This window comes from Tubulanus polymorphus, chromosome 7 (genome assembly GCF_964204645.1).
Source record: "Tubulanus polymorphus chromosome 7, tnTubPoly1.2, whole genome shotgun sequence".
Classification (NCBI taxonomy): Eukaryota; Metazoa; Nemertea; class Palaeonemertea; order Tubulaniformes; family Tubulanidae; genus Tubulanus; species Tubulanus polymorphus.
Window position 1 is genome coordinate 16832007 of NC_134031.1, and position 15578 is coordinate 16847584.

A 15578-nucleotide genomic window follows, 5' to 3' on the forward strand; every position below is an offset into this window, starting at 1 on the left:
TACACGCTATGTTCAAAGAGTAGAATATCTTCGGGGTTTCTCGTAGATTAACGTCGATAATTCTAGGTTTGATATGAATTGAATTCTGCCCGGGGATGTTGTGATTTTTATTTCCACGGGCAAAACCTGACTGATATGCACCCGAACGAGAACGTAGCTGAAACCTATGAATCGAACAGTTCCTGTTCCACAGCTTTGACCAAGATTTGACTCCGCAGTTGAAACAATGGAAATAAACTGCAAATTCAGAGAAAATAGGAAAGGGTACAGTATACTTGAAGGAAATATGATACAGAGGAAAACCCCATTAATAATCATTAGTTCAGTACCTATACCTTGTAACTATAAATGTTCACCTGAGGATTTTCCTCTGTATCAAATACACTGGAAAGAACTCCTAAAAGATGCATTAAAGTAGAACTGGCTCCAGGATGATCAGTAAAAATTTCAAAGGTTTAAATATGCAGGAAAATGAGGACGACTCAGAACACGCATAAAAAACAAGATTTTTACAGTTTCAGTCGAAAACATCGACAATGAAATTACTGTTCTTTCGAAAGTAGTGAGAATTTTTGAAAAAAAAAAACATTCCTCTCCAAAGGTGACTCCGTTTAGCACGTACGACGCGACGCTGATGGATGTTTATTGAGCTATCACTCTGTTAACCGCTGACGAAGAATCAAAGCGTCGTTCACGCTCGGCTCTCAATTGGATGCGCTCTTTCATTGCACGGAACGCGCGCGTCCCGCCGCGACCGACCACCGCGACGGCAAAATACAATTTCCTGATGTCGATTACGGAAACAAAGTCGAACGTTGACTTTTCTTGTTCGGCCGACGCGGAACGTCACAGTGACAGATACGCCGGAGCGCCGCGCGTATCGAATTACCGGGCTACGCCGCGTTATCGGATCAATCAGTCTTAAACATCATCAATTACATAAAACATCGTTCCATTAAATACCGATCTTACGTCATGCAATGACACACTCTCTCTCAAACACCTCCCTTACTAAGCTGTACAGTAATTTTTCATTCAATCATACAATGAACTGAACTGCAGAGCACTATCTGTCCGCTTAATTCAACAATTTTCTAATTTTTCGCGATCCTGGTCGACACAATATCTAAGAACAAGAACAAGAATAAGAACAAGGCTGTGCAGAAAACCCGTTATCGCTGCTTTGCAGCTATATTTCTTCGATCAAATTTTAAGACTATAGTCAATATTTTCAGCGAAACTATTGCTAAACAACTTTCAGTGGAGTTATCCACGATCACATGGAGACGATTTTGCCCGATTTCGAACAGGCCGGGACCAGTGCAGAGTCAAATTTGGCTAATCACTAAAAAGGTGACTTCGTAAATGTTCATTTGTTCGCATGTAAATGTTTAAACGATGCTTTGGTAAAAAAGTTATTTTTCTTCTCTCTCCGACTCCAAAAGACAGCGAGATAGATCTCTTTTGAAAAAAAAGATGAACTGAAACCTGAGAGACCGAATTCTGATTTGCATCAGGCGTAACATGTGGCGCGAAGACGTTGATGTCTAAAGTTTGCATCGATGAACCATTTGACGAGACGACAATAATTCGGTCGGAGAGATCACATGTGGCCAACGTTCCCAACGTTCGCGTCGCGTATTCGCACTCATTTCAATCACTGTCAAAATTTTCGCCCGCCTTTAATCGCCTTAGAAAAAGATCGTGTTTCATCAGTATATATCGAAAATAACACAATAAACGAGAGGAACGATCAGTTTTCTAGAGATTAAAGCAGCGCTCGGTCTCGACGTCGCGCTTCATAATGAACGAGTCGCGGGCGGCGAAATGATTTTATTCGTATAATTAGCTTAATCGGTAAATGAAGCATCGATGATGAACGATGAAGGTGATAGCCGCGCCGCTGCGACGACGATGACGGCTTTGTTATCTCTTAATGATCGTCATCTCATCAACACATTGACGACGACGCAGCGAATTTCAACACAGACACTCAACAAGAGTGCGGTGAAGATTCTTCAGGGGCGCATCTATACGATCAGGAAGGGGTGCAACCCCAAAAACGGGCATATCATATAATTTGAAAGGCCATCCCGAAAGAACATCCACTCCTTTTAGGAAATAGAAAACAAGCTTATGAATTTAAACTTTTTTAGGTATTGGTTAAATATTTTTTTTTCTATCCTATAAGATTTCGGCGCAACTTGACTTTTTTGGGTGCACACCCCTCGGTATACGCCGTAAGGTGGTCAACGTCTCTCATTTACATAAGAGATAAAATACGTAAATAAGCCGGAACAAGACGCCATTGTCCACCGGTCAATTCATAATGGCTTAGCTCTTCTTCCGAACGAGCAGACCGATGAGGACATCCTGACTAGAATGGAAAAATCTGAGAGCACTCATTCGCGGAGATAACTGCCCCCAATACGTCGAAGTCGCCAAATCCAAAGCCCACAAAATACTGAATAATGTTTTCAATTTCGTATTCTAGTCCTCGTCAACCGCGACGATTTTCCTGATTTTACTGAAGGTAAAAGTGCATAAATGCGCTGCCCCCACAGGCCACACCTGCGTGCGAATTACTACCGCTCCGGTGACCACGGAAATATATGGCCTGCGACGGGACAATGTCTTCAATAGAATATGAATACAAGATATGTCGTGTAATTACACTTTCATCGTTAATTGGACTGAATACCGAATACAAACGTGTAACAAACAGTCATAAATAATATACACACACAACTCAACTCAACTCAACATGTCCACATTATAATCACATATGTACGCATGATAGCAGCCTTTCAATTACCATTCGCTGACCACCAGTTCATTTTATAATTAGACATGTACACATTGACCTCGCGGTGAAAATATTTCCAAATCCTAGATTTGATTTGGTATAACAGGCGATGGCTTGCGCAGTTCCTTAATTGTGTAGCAGATTGATAGAATATTGCATAAATTCATATCATCATTGATACAATGAAAAATAAGTCCATTCACATGTGTGCCTCTCAGTTTTAGAAGTCACTAAATCCCATAATTGATGAATCTATTAAATCTATTCTTCTAAACTGAATCTCAAACACTTCAATATCAAACTAAATCTCATCGTCACGATGCAGCTTCGCGAAAAAGTTTAACTCAATTTGTTGTTGAAATTGATATTGGTTAGTTCGTATTTTCAAACTTAACCGTTTTACACCTCAAAAGTTTTTCATGAAAAGCGAAACCGGAGAAATGGTTATCATTATCATGAAAAGATAAATTTTGTCATCGTTTATCATTGATTATCATTCATCTTGTTCATCGGACGCTCAAGCTGACTATAGACATATATACGTTATGCATTTCAAACCGCGACGTCTACGTCTATGGATAAGAATATTCGTCTTAATCTCGAATAAATTTGAAATTCTTAAGTAGAGCAGTTTAAGTAACTGTATTGTTGAATGTTGAGAAGGGTATTGTGTCGGGCGCGCAGTTCGGCACACTCGGCTACCGATAGCAACCATTCACCTTATAGGGTTACCCCGGTTCACGCTGCCTATATAGTTCAATGCCTCCTGCAGGCGTTTTAAAAATCTCTCGTGACTAAAACTTCGTGCATTGTCTTTTCTATTGATAGATTTCCGATTAAAAGTTCAGATTCTTCGGTATAAGCGAAAGCCTAATTGACGGTTTTAACGTCGGTCGCTGAGCCAGATTTATGAATGACCGAATTCACGAAGCCGCGACACAATTTTGAATAAATCATTTTCCAGTCGTCACCCGACAAAATTAAAATTCTTTTTCGCATATTTTGTTTTTTTTACGGAGAAATCCCGCAATCCGCACATTATGGTGACAGGTTTTCGAGGGCCTGTTTCGCGGCGCAGATTCGATTAACGTTCGTAGTACCCGAAACGAACAAAAAAAAATTTTTTTCTTTTTTAAGATGTCCGTAAATTTCCCACAGTTCGCGCAGGATGGAAGCTCTGAATCACTGATTATACGCGTCGTACAAAAGAGTATAATTCGATTAGGACTCAGACGAAAATAATAACAGAACGAAATATATCATATCGGAAATTGATTTATCAGGGGAATAAACAATAATACGAGCCGCCACCTACACAAATTTTTTTGCACAGATAACACAATGAATTTGTTTCGGGTAAAAGTCAAATTTAAAACGGCGAGAACTGATTCTTTAGTCACGACGACGACGCCTGTGTCTACCAGCGCTGACTCCTACGCGTTCCACATTTATTGTGATACAATGTCGAAAATATTTTCATACGAGTGTTTTAAACAGGGTGGCATCGCTTACCACAATTCTACAAATCCCCAAATTATCCCTGATTTTTCCACGTAAAACACCCAGACAAAATACCCCGAGTAATTCCAACAAATTTTTGCAATTCCTCTACTCATTTTTCAATCACGTACCGATGAAGAAATGTGTGATCAAGAAATGCGGGGTCAAGAGACTCAAGGTTAATAGAATTATTCCTGAGTTTGGCAGGTTTTTTTCTACAAAATTTAACAAATTCCCCAAGTTTCCAACGATCTTAATCTAGGTTTTTTCCCATTCCCCGAGTAAGCCAGGTTTTCCAGGTCAGTGGCCACACAGTTCAAGAGACCGAATCCCACATTATCGGATCGGATCTTAAATTTTTTCAGTTCGTGCCGAGATATTTCGAATTCGTTGAACGAGAAAAAAGTCGACAGAATCTGTGACTTAGCAGGCGATACCCACGTCCCCCCCACACACACACACGTGTTGTACGTTTGATACCGTATCCCGCAATGTAAACTCTCCGAAGTTTACCTCATCGTTTATAATTTGAATGTTATTCCGAATAAAAGCGCGAAGGAAGTGATTGTCGTTTTATTGACTCGGTGCTTTATGTTTCCAGCTGTATAGAGGGGAAATCACGAGATGTATTCAAACAACGCTAAATTGGCAGTTTGTTTATCAATGCGTATGTGAGTTTAGTGAGTATTGTTTGAATGGTCAACATGAGACGACATGTAAACTTAAAACTATTCTATTCATCTTCGCGGGTAAATTTTACGTCTAATATCTGTAATATTCCAACATCCAAGTTTTGAGTTTGAATATATATGCCCAAATATCAAACATGCATTTTAATGCTTTTTGGTGAGTACGCAGGCTCCATGGATGCCAACATATTGTGATTGCACAATCACCATAGCCACGATCACACACAGACGTTTTGGCCCGGACCAGACCCGAGACAAATTTGGCCCGTGCTTGATCGGACAGTGCCACTAACTTATTACTATGAAGCTATGAAACAATGTGCCAAATTGGTACAGATGCATTTGGCACCAGTGCTAACTGTGAGCTAAATTTGGCCCACGCCAAACAAGTACGGACACATTCAGTATCAACAGCAACTATTACCCAGGACCCAGTTCCACAGTTGTGAGTTAGAGTTAACTCTGAGTTAAAATTAGTTCATTTGAGTTAACTCAGGGTGAAATCTTATCTCAGAACTGTGGAACTGGACCCTGGAGCTTGTCGTTAAAATTTGGCCAGGGTCAAAGGTGCGTTCACGAATCTGCGATAGATGGAATTTAAGAGTAGTAGTATCTTACCGGGCATACACACGCAGCGGAACTGTCCGCGTTCGTCGAGACAAGTGCCGTCGTTCATGCACGGATTCGATTCGCATTCGTTGATGTTGACGTCGCAGCGCGGTCCCGTGAACCCGCGCTGGCAATCGCACCGGAACGAGCCCTGCGTGTTGACGCACGTACCGCTGTGTTCGCACGGTGACCGGAAACCTGCAATCAATCGGCAAAAAATTGAATCAGAAAACTGGACGAACACGCGAATAATCGTGAAAAGGACACATCTTATGTAAATATTTCAATTTCTTAGCCCTTAAAATATTTTTTAGAACACTCATTTTTATTTTAAAAAGTCTCTTTTTTCTGAATTGTATATACATAATTTTGTAGCAACTTCAGTATTCCCGAATATGACTATTAACATACAGTCAAAACATTAAAAATAACGCAGACCGGACTAACTCATTTATAGTTTGCACTAAAATGAGAGTAATTTGATATTAAAATAGCAGCTTAATTGAAACTGGAGACAATTTAGATCTCGAGACTATTTTGACATTTTTGGGAATAATTGAGCTTTTAGAAAGAGTAGAAACTAGTCTCAAATAGTAGTTGCAGTTAAGTCAGTAAACTACTAGGAAACATGACTGGTAGACTGATTATTAATCTCAGTATTCACATAATAATCATCATTATGTTATTATGTTATTTTCGTTCCTCCGATGATGTAGTTTAGTCAAAAATTCGAAACTATCAGAAAAAAATGGTTTAATCATCAACTGTGGGTTTTTAGGAAACATTTCGGATTTTATTTATATCGCGTGATTCTATATCATGTCGGGCCCTATTTTCAACGATTATTCAGCTCGACAATTGAATTCATGCATTGTGGAAGTGCGGATATCGAGCCGTAAATTCTCGAAAATAGTTCAAATAAATGCGTTTCGAAATACATTTCCGGCGCGATCTCTCTCTCGAGAGCACAATAGAACGACGACGCAGCGATATATACGTATGCACCGAGCGCGTACTGTCGTGTACCGTCAGGGCGGTTTAGGCACCTGAACAGCAAACAGGAAACACTCGTCGTTCAGTCACAATTCGCTCGGTTAACTATTCTATTGAACCGACGACTAAATTCAATATTCGCATCCTGCGCGCAATTTGTAGCCGATCAATCGGCCGCGCGCGATACTGTTAAACGTTTCAATGGCCGCCGCCGAGCGATCCGCTTAATCAATTAAATCAGTCGCGTCCACTTAAATTTTTTTCGTGTACAATATAATGGGGTATCGTCGGTATTGTGCCCTATCGCGTACGGGGACCACTGTACGCTTAATGTTGTTTAAACAGATTCACAAATATCAAGAATGGATTCTATTTATGATAAATGCCCCGTGATTACGCCGGCCGATTATTCTACGTAATGGCGCGCATTTAGTTACATAACGGCACCAGGCACATTAGCGGGCACTTTCCTGGGAATTGTGATGGATATACTAATTGGTTGTAATAAATCCGCGCCGTTAATACGACTGTTAACCTCCAAGCCACATTCGCGGTCGTCTCCCAGCGCACAAACGAGGTGTGGGAGCAAGGTGTTCGCCGAATAAAAACTCCCGACACCCGAAATTACGTAATGACGGTTGAAACGATTTACGACCTCGATGAGAAACATCGTATTTATTTCTCATCGATCAAATATGAGAAACATCGTATTTATTTCTCATCGATCAAATATTCGTTACCCTGGAACTCGTTGCGTCGAGGTTCCGCAGCCACATCTAGTTCATCCATTATATCAATAGTCGGGATTATGAGAACGAGTTGCTCCAAACTGGCCTGAATCGCGACCCGGTCTTAATTACAGAACGCGTTCGCATATAAATCAATATCAATACTAAAATGCTATCAAAATGATGCTGTGGCAAGTGAGGTGTCACTTCCAACACCAGTTAGCATGCTAACCTGTTTTGACAGAGGCCCGTCCAATGTTTTTCGTCAGGCCAAATTCGGCCAGTGTCAAACAGGCACTGACCCATTAACCACTAGTGTGTGAACAGTTGGCCCGTGCTTAATATGACAAAAACATTCATGTGTTCATGGTTTATGTCCTCTACATAACAGGGTGGCACTTTCGCCCATTTACAAATCTCCTAAGTTGTCCCTGATCTTTCCATGTGATCACACAAAATTCACGTATTTATAAAGAAATACGCAGTAAACAACATTATCCGTTTTCCTGGTTTTTGGTAAAATTTTTCAAATTCCTCGTCTTCCCGGATTTATACTGATTCCCCAAGTTTTCGCGGTTTTCCAGGTCAGCGGCGACCCAATACAATTGCGTACTTACTTTCATGGCATTCGTCGATGTCTTCCTCGCAGGTAACACCCTTATATCCATCAGGACACGTACATATCGGCTCACCGGTGATCGGAGAGGTGTTACAGGTCGCTGACTCGTGGGTACACGGTTTGCTGATACACGTATCGTTCAGATGACAACGTAATCCTATAATGTTTCAAAAGATCAACGCATGTCATTCTATAAGGAGTTTTCAGAGGAGTTTTAACGATGTTTTAGAGGAGAAAATTTCAAATTCCGAGGAAGCGTCTATATCACTTTCATATACCGATCACTGTAAACCCCTCGTAAACCGGTACTGTTTAACTTGGTAAACCATTGATTTTGTGGTTTGTCAGAAAATTTTTATCCTTTACACTACCTAAACTTGGTTTCGAATTTGGCAACCACTTAATTGACCAAAAAAAAATCCCAACTGTCCTGATTAAAGCATAGTTTACTGTACAACTATAAACTAGACAAGACTGTACTTATTTAAGTTTTAAAGGAGTTTTTCTCAAATCAAAGCAGTTTCAATCACCTTTTAAAACATGTTCCTTTTTTTCATACTATAGGGACCCTGTCTATACATTCCGAAGAATCTTCCGAAGTTTCGGTAGTTAGGATCTTACCTGTTTTACCAGTCGGGCATTGGCATACGTAATAGCCGACTCGATCTTCACACGTGCCGCCGTTGTAGCACGGACGCATCAAGCAGTCGTTGATATTACGGTCGCATAACGGCCCTTCCCAACCGTTCACGCAAATACACATGAAACTGCCGTCCTTGTTCTTGCAGGTGGCGCCGTTTCTACACGGATTCGTTGACGCGCATTCATCGACGTCGACGGTACAGTATTTACCTACGAAAAAAAGAAATCAACTCGTGCTAAGCTCGAAAGTAAAAACTAACACTTCCGGACCGGGATTCGCAGTTTTAAGTTCAGACTTGACTCGGCGAATGAACTAATAACTCGCAACTGCGGAACTGGATCCTGATCAATTTAAGACGAAGTCTCGATGATAATCACCTGTATAAGCGCGCGGACATTTACAGGTGTAAGATTGAACGCCGTCGATGCAAGTGCCACCATTGGCGCATTGATGGTTCACGCAGTCATTGATGTTAGTCTCGCAGTTATTTCCGAGGAAGCCTGCAAAACAAATTCAGAGATGACGATTGATTAAAATCATGAAGTTCTAGTCTCATCACAAATGCTCACAATATGGACCATAGACCCTAATTTACGGCAGTTCAAAACACCGCCATTTTGTTGATAACTGTTAGCATACGTGCGTGGGCGAAAAAGTATCAACCGAATGACTACGCTACACCGATCATATTTATCAGTGGAAGTTTTGCAGAGACTGTTTACAGGATTATATCTATACATCTACTACAACTGTCAAAACAAACACATAACAAACATACTATCAAAATGTCTTCATACGTCTCTTGTTCTATTACTCATATTTCGCTGTCGTTTTACAACCAACCGGGACGAAAATGCACCCGTTGAACTCGGGGCTCGCTCGCCGTGTTGAGAAGAGAAACAGGTAAGAGAAGTAAGAGAGATCGTATCCTATTGTTTTCGTTCGTTATTGCGTAACAACGAGGACAACAACAATAAAAACGAGGCCTTTTTCGCGGTATCAATAAGATCGAATCGGGTTTTATCAGATAACCGGAAAAGTTACTGGGCGGAGAATTCCTCGCCGGCTTTTCCTCATCCGAAAAAACAACACATCGCGTTAGTATAAATACGAATTGTTTCTCTGGTTAAGTCTCCGCGTCTGTCAAACGCGTCGGCGATCACGAGAAAAAACTTCGATCGCGACTAGAAAAAAGGGCTTCGAAAAACGAAAATAAGATTTCGAATAATAATTCGCGTCTCGACACAAATAGGAGCAAAAATATTATCTACGACGGAAAAGACATGAAAAGGTTTTCGGAAGAATCCGGAGTCTCGACTCGATTTGAAAGCTTTAACAGGCTATAATTACGGGTAATTTTCTTCAGACGTATACGTGTATATTAACTGTCATTCGACGCAAATACAAGTCGCGGCGCTGTAATTGTTCGCGTCTAAAACTGAAATCGTTCCGTGTCGTGACTGATGGTAATTTCGCGAAAACAGCTTTTATTTCGATTGTCGTCGGCCCGGTGGTAAAAATTCCGGTTTTTCGCCTCGACGACGACCGGTGGCTATAGGCGAAATAAATAACTCAGCTAATAACGACTAAGCGATTTTATATACGACGACGAGTGTGTCAAGACCTATTGATGAATACTTGCGCAATACTTCAGCGTAAATTATTCACGTAAGGAATGAACATTTCCAAGTTCCAATTTATAGATTATTGACCGAACAGGGGCGGATCTAGGAAAATTGGAAGTCCGAGGTCCAGAAGAAAAGGCATTTTCAGATACGGCAGTTATATCATAGGCTGTAGTGAGGTCCCGGCATCTAGGGTTATATAAATTTTTCAACAAGTCCACCGAGCGGATTAGTGTCAAATTTATAGGCTTTAAAGACCTCTGTCTTAGCAAAAAGGCAACCTCAACGGGAAGGCAGGGGTCCGGACCCCTGGGACCACCCCCTATATCCGCCCCTGTGTAGTTGAATCAATTTGGACAAAAAAGTCATTATTTGGGGGTGGGGGCTGGGAATTTCCGTCATAAGTCCTCAAACGTACTTTATAACGCTAATACACCTTCCGGAAGCCACCCGTAGAGTATATATTAGTGCTAGTAGTCTATTTGATGATATTCATATAATCTAAACGGCAACGCAGCAGCAGCAGCAGCAGCAGATAAAAACCTAAACTTCCGGTAAATTCCAACCCCAGGAGATACTTAAAATCGCTGTTGATTTTTTCTATTCACTTTTTCACCTATCACGAGTACGAACTGCGCGGCGAGATTACTGGAGGCTTTTCTATTTAGGTCAAGAGTAAACACATGAATTATAGAAAGGGCCGCATACGCACCACATTCTCTCTCTCTCTCGTTCTCTCTCGACACAAAGGCGGAGAAAATTTTTACAACTTACTACGCAGTAATAGAAAACTTCATGAAAACATTTCTGTGCAGACGCGCGATAGAGATCTAGACAACATTTATATCTACATTTCAGAGATAGATATCTCATCTCGTGGACGAAGAAAAGAGAGCCTCCCCGAAAAAAAACTATAACTATTCTCGCTCGCGCTCCACAAAATGTCCGGGGTAAGCTATAGTCGAAGAGAATAGAAATGAGGTTGGGGAAGACACGGAAAGCAGCAGGGGTGACCGTCGTCTTGCTCTATTTACGGCGAGCGAGATGAAGACCACGTCTCGTCGTCGTTACGAGGCGGAGACCACAGCTGTATAGAACCGGATACCCAATATCCGTTCAGCCGCCACGACGACCACAAAAGTCGCTCGTTATTTTTTATGTCCATCTATTCACAAACGACGGCCGGCAATGACGCAAGAATTTACTTCAGATTACATCTGCGCGGTTCGCGGCGGCGAAGTCGCGTACACGAGTCGCGCACAATAACGTCACCCGATGGATAATTGTGCTGCATCTGCTCAGCTTTGTGATGTTTCTTTACATACATCTTATTATTCTCTTTACTAAAAGAGACGTGTTTTTTTTTCATCCTTGTAATTTATCAATAATACGTCTAACATCCATCACGACGAGCACAAACGAGGAGCCCATCCCCGAAATATTTCCTCTTTACGATAGATAATGCGAGAACATCAACCAAAGCCTTCGATGAGATTTTTTTCGACCGAACGAATTTCAAATCTTCGAAGACGTTAAAAAGAAACCTTTTCATAACGTCAGGAGGCAGTTGCTCAAATGTTTTTTAGGGTCAATGAGTGGATAGTTGATGTCGTTATTACGGTATTTATCCACTCATTATCTTTGACAAACATCAACCAAAGCCTTTGATAAAATTTTTACAACCGAACGAAGTTCAAATCTCCGAAGATGTTAAAAAGAAACCTTTTCAAAATGTCAGGAGGCAGTTGCTCAACAGTTTTGTTAGAGTTAACCAGTGGATAGTTGATATAGTGATAATTGAAAGTTCATTTACTATAGTATTTATCTGCCGGTTATCTTTAACCAACTTTTGAGCAACTGGCCCCAGGTAAACAGATTCCATAGATATCATTTCGTTAATATTTTGGGTTAAAGCCTTTGAAATTTGTTTAAAACTGATATTCCTTCGGGAAAAACTTCCATTTTCAAAATGGGCTCATACTCACCACTAGGACAGGTACATTCGTACGTAAGTCGACTAGTCTTGCGACACGTTCCGCGATTCTGGCAAGGCGAAGGATCGCAGGGCTTATATTCTCGTTCGCAGTTATCTCCTGCGTATTCTGGCAAACAGGCGCATCTACAAAATATCATACCAAAAAAAAACATCATCTCCCGAGCTTCAAGAACTTACAATAGGCCTATAACATCTTCCTATAAGGATGGGTATTCTCGAAGATCAAGCAGCGCGATATGTAGGCTATCACGGGTAAAAATCATTTTTATCAGTTACCAGGAACGCCAATGAATAATGATTTGCGTGACAAGTTTATGTTGTTAAGCCACCCGCTAAATTGTATAACGATAACGAAATGATAGACAATGGGAATTTTTAGAGCGGCGTAACCGAACTGCAGTTATCCGTAGATAACCTTGTACTCGATTACTTTGAAAATCAGGAAAAAAAACCTAATAGCGTTTTTGTATAAACAAACGCAAAAATGGGCCACACATATGCGCTTTATTGGTCCATTTCGCGTGGGTCGAAATTTTTTTTAAATGAGGAAGCGAGATATAAAAACGAAAAAGAACACTAACTTGAAAGTTTACTGACCCTCGAATAATAACACATATATTGCTTAATACTGTCCACAGTAAATGATATAACGCAAAATCATATAATATTGAGGATCAATTAAGATTTGAATATAAAATATTTTGATAATTGAATTGACTGACTAGCCCAGAAATATTGATGATAGTAGTGCACATCCTCTCAAAAATAATCATTAAAATGAACTAAGAGTTATGACATAGATTTAATTACAAAATAAACAGCAAAATTCACAATTTTTAATTGTTATTGAAACAACAATATTGTTAATGTAGTGCACGTCGAGGCACGCAGAAACCCTTAAATAATGCAGATTAGGTATCAATGTCTAATGACGTTATTGTCATGGTTTTTACAGCGTCAAAAAGTCAAAAGCTGAAGTTAACTGGAGCCACCTTCGTGCTGTAGCACACGCAGCCCGTGATCAACACTGATTTATAACTGTCTGCTACATTTTTCTTATGACCTAATAAAGTATTCAGCGCAAAAAAGTTATCGGCATTCGACATCCAGGTTCGGACTGAACGGTAGTTTTTGCACTGGGTATCTGGGCTGAAAAAGGGCACCGGCGCGCGCACGCGCGCAACAAGTCATCTAATCGTACGAACTGGCAGATGGTCTGATTCGATAATACATTCAAATATTCGACAAGACGCGGTGCACGAGAAACGAGGCTAATTCAGTCGACAAATATGTCATTTACAAAAGGGCCGTCGGTTTAATAACTGTTCAAACTGTTTATATTCATCCATTATTCCAATAACTGATAATCTCGTAAGAATGCTTTTTGTTTGTACGGGACTCGATATACTATCAGTCTAAAACAGATTCGCTTATCGATGATTTATACAGAAACATGTATTATATGTTGATAAATAATTACCGTCTTCAGTGATCGATGAAGGGAATTCCTTGATTTTAAGTAACAAGTGACCCCCCCAAAAAAAACCAAGGCTGAGACACACTTTGAAGAATTGTTGCTGCAACTTGATGATGCATGGCCATATGGAAATGAAATTGGCACTCATTTCATTGATGTCTCCCGAAATTTTATCAAATCTATTTCTAAGGGGTTGAGGTTTGTCTCATAGAACTTGGTGCACACTTTATTGCGCGACATCAATCCAGATATTTGTTCGTCTACCCCATAACCTCAGTTCGTCAAACATTGATTTAAGTAGCCCTGGGTCACGGTCTAGGGGGGGGGGGGGTGTAATATAATGGTACCTCATTATAACGACCTCAGACAAAATTCATCCCCTTTTACAAACGTAATTTCATCCCAAACTGGACATTATCGCACTGGATTTAACGAACTATTCGTTGCAACAAAGAGATTTTCTGGCCCCCCTCCCCTCCGCAGTTCGTTGGTTGTAACGAGCTTCGGCAGTACAAAAGCTACAAATTTCATATCACGTCCACAAATGATATCATCATCGCAAACCGCAAAACATAGGGAAGGCCAGCGGATCATCTCGACTCGGAGGGGTAGCTTACCTGTAACTTCCGAACTGATTGTGACAAGTTCCGCCGTGTTGACAAATAGCCGGAGTCGCGGCGCACTCGTCAATGTCGCCGGTGCAATCATCGCCGGTAAATCCATCGCGACATGTGCACTGAAACGCATTCAACAGCGGCGTACACCGTCCACCGTTACGACACGGCTTAGCCGCGCAATAATCGTCCAACTGACAATTCTTGCCTGAAATTGAAACGAATAACGAACATTTTTAGCGATGGTCCAGCTTTGAAGGGCTCAGGCGTAAAAACTTATGTAAATTTTGTTAATCGGGTAGCCCTTCGATTCTTATAGAAAAACCCTCATAAACCAGGATCCAGTTCCACAGTTAGAGTTAACTAGGAGTTAAAATCAGTTCATTTTCAATGAGTTAAATCTGAGTCAAATCTAAACTCACGTCTGTGGAACTGGGTCCTGGATCTGGATGCAGTTGCTCAAAAGTTGGTTAAAGATAACCAGCAGATAAACACCATAGTAACATAGTAAATCTGAAAATGTCAACTATCCTTTGGTTAACTCTAACCAACTTTTGAGCAACCGGAACCTAGCTTATTTCATAAAAGCGGCAAGCCCACCTCTGCCTTAGCATGCCTAGACTGTATCTAGACTGTACCTAGACTGTACCTAGACTGCCGAGGCAACTTATCAAATTTTGGCTGTTAATAAAGGGTCTTGGAATGACATATAAATAGACGAGAAGAAATCCGAAACTTCCCGAGACAATTCTGGTAAAATAGTTAAAGAGCATTTTGAAAAAAAAATTGTTTTCCAACAACATTTTATCAGTATGAAACAAGTATATATCATCAATAGCTTCGACGGTGTACATGTAAGTAATACGATAAGATGGAATCTGTAATTTCTCAAGCTTTTCGCTGTATATATGTAGGAAATCATCGGGATTAATGACCTCGCTTTTCAATGTAAATATTTCACTCGGTGTTTAGACCAACGGAGCAAACAATCCCAGCTTAGCTGTTAATAACGCCTGTAGAAAATACACCTTAAATATCTGTCATCAGCAGGGGCTGATCTAGGACCTTGAAATTCAAATGGGCACTCGATTTGAAAAGGAAGCATTTGGTAGTGTTAAGCGCGAAACCTTGGTGGCCCTCCAACAGAACATTTAGGACGAACAGGCATTTTTCTTGCCCTTACTAGAGCCCATTTATTTCTATTTTTAGTCTTTCTAAAATTTTATTTGCAAAAGTATTTTTTCAAGACTTTTTGGGAGACATAATATTCAAATTTTGA

General features: G+C 40.6%; 1 protein-coding gene across 1 annotated transcript in view; it reads right to left on the reverse strand.

Moving 5' to 3' along the window:
• LOC141908155 (uncharacterized) overlaps positions 1-15578 on the reverse strand; it is a 49082-nt gene that overhangs the window by 20648 nt on the left and 12856 nt on the right. Inside the window, exons 5-10 of the mRNA XM_074798036.1 lie at positions 14303-14507; positions 12198-12331; positions 8965-9087; positions 8566-8796; positions 7943-8101; positions 5614-5802 (exon numbers count right to left, since the gene is read on the reverse strand). Coding sequence (XP_074654137.1) covers positions 5614-5802; positions 7943-8101; positions 8566-8796; positions 8965-9087; positions 12198-12331; positions 14303-14507 — 1041 coding nt within the window. The remainder of the gene's footprint in view (positions 1-5613; positions 5803-7942; positions 8102-8565; positions 8797-8964; positions 9088-12197; positions 12332-14302; positions 14508-15578) is intronic.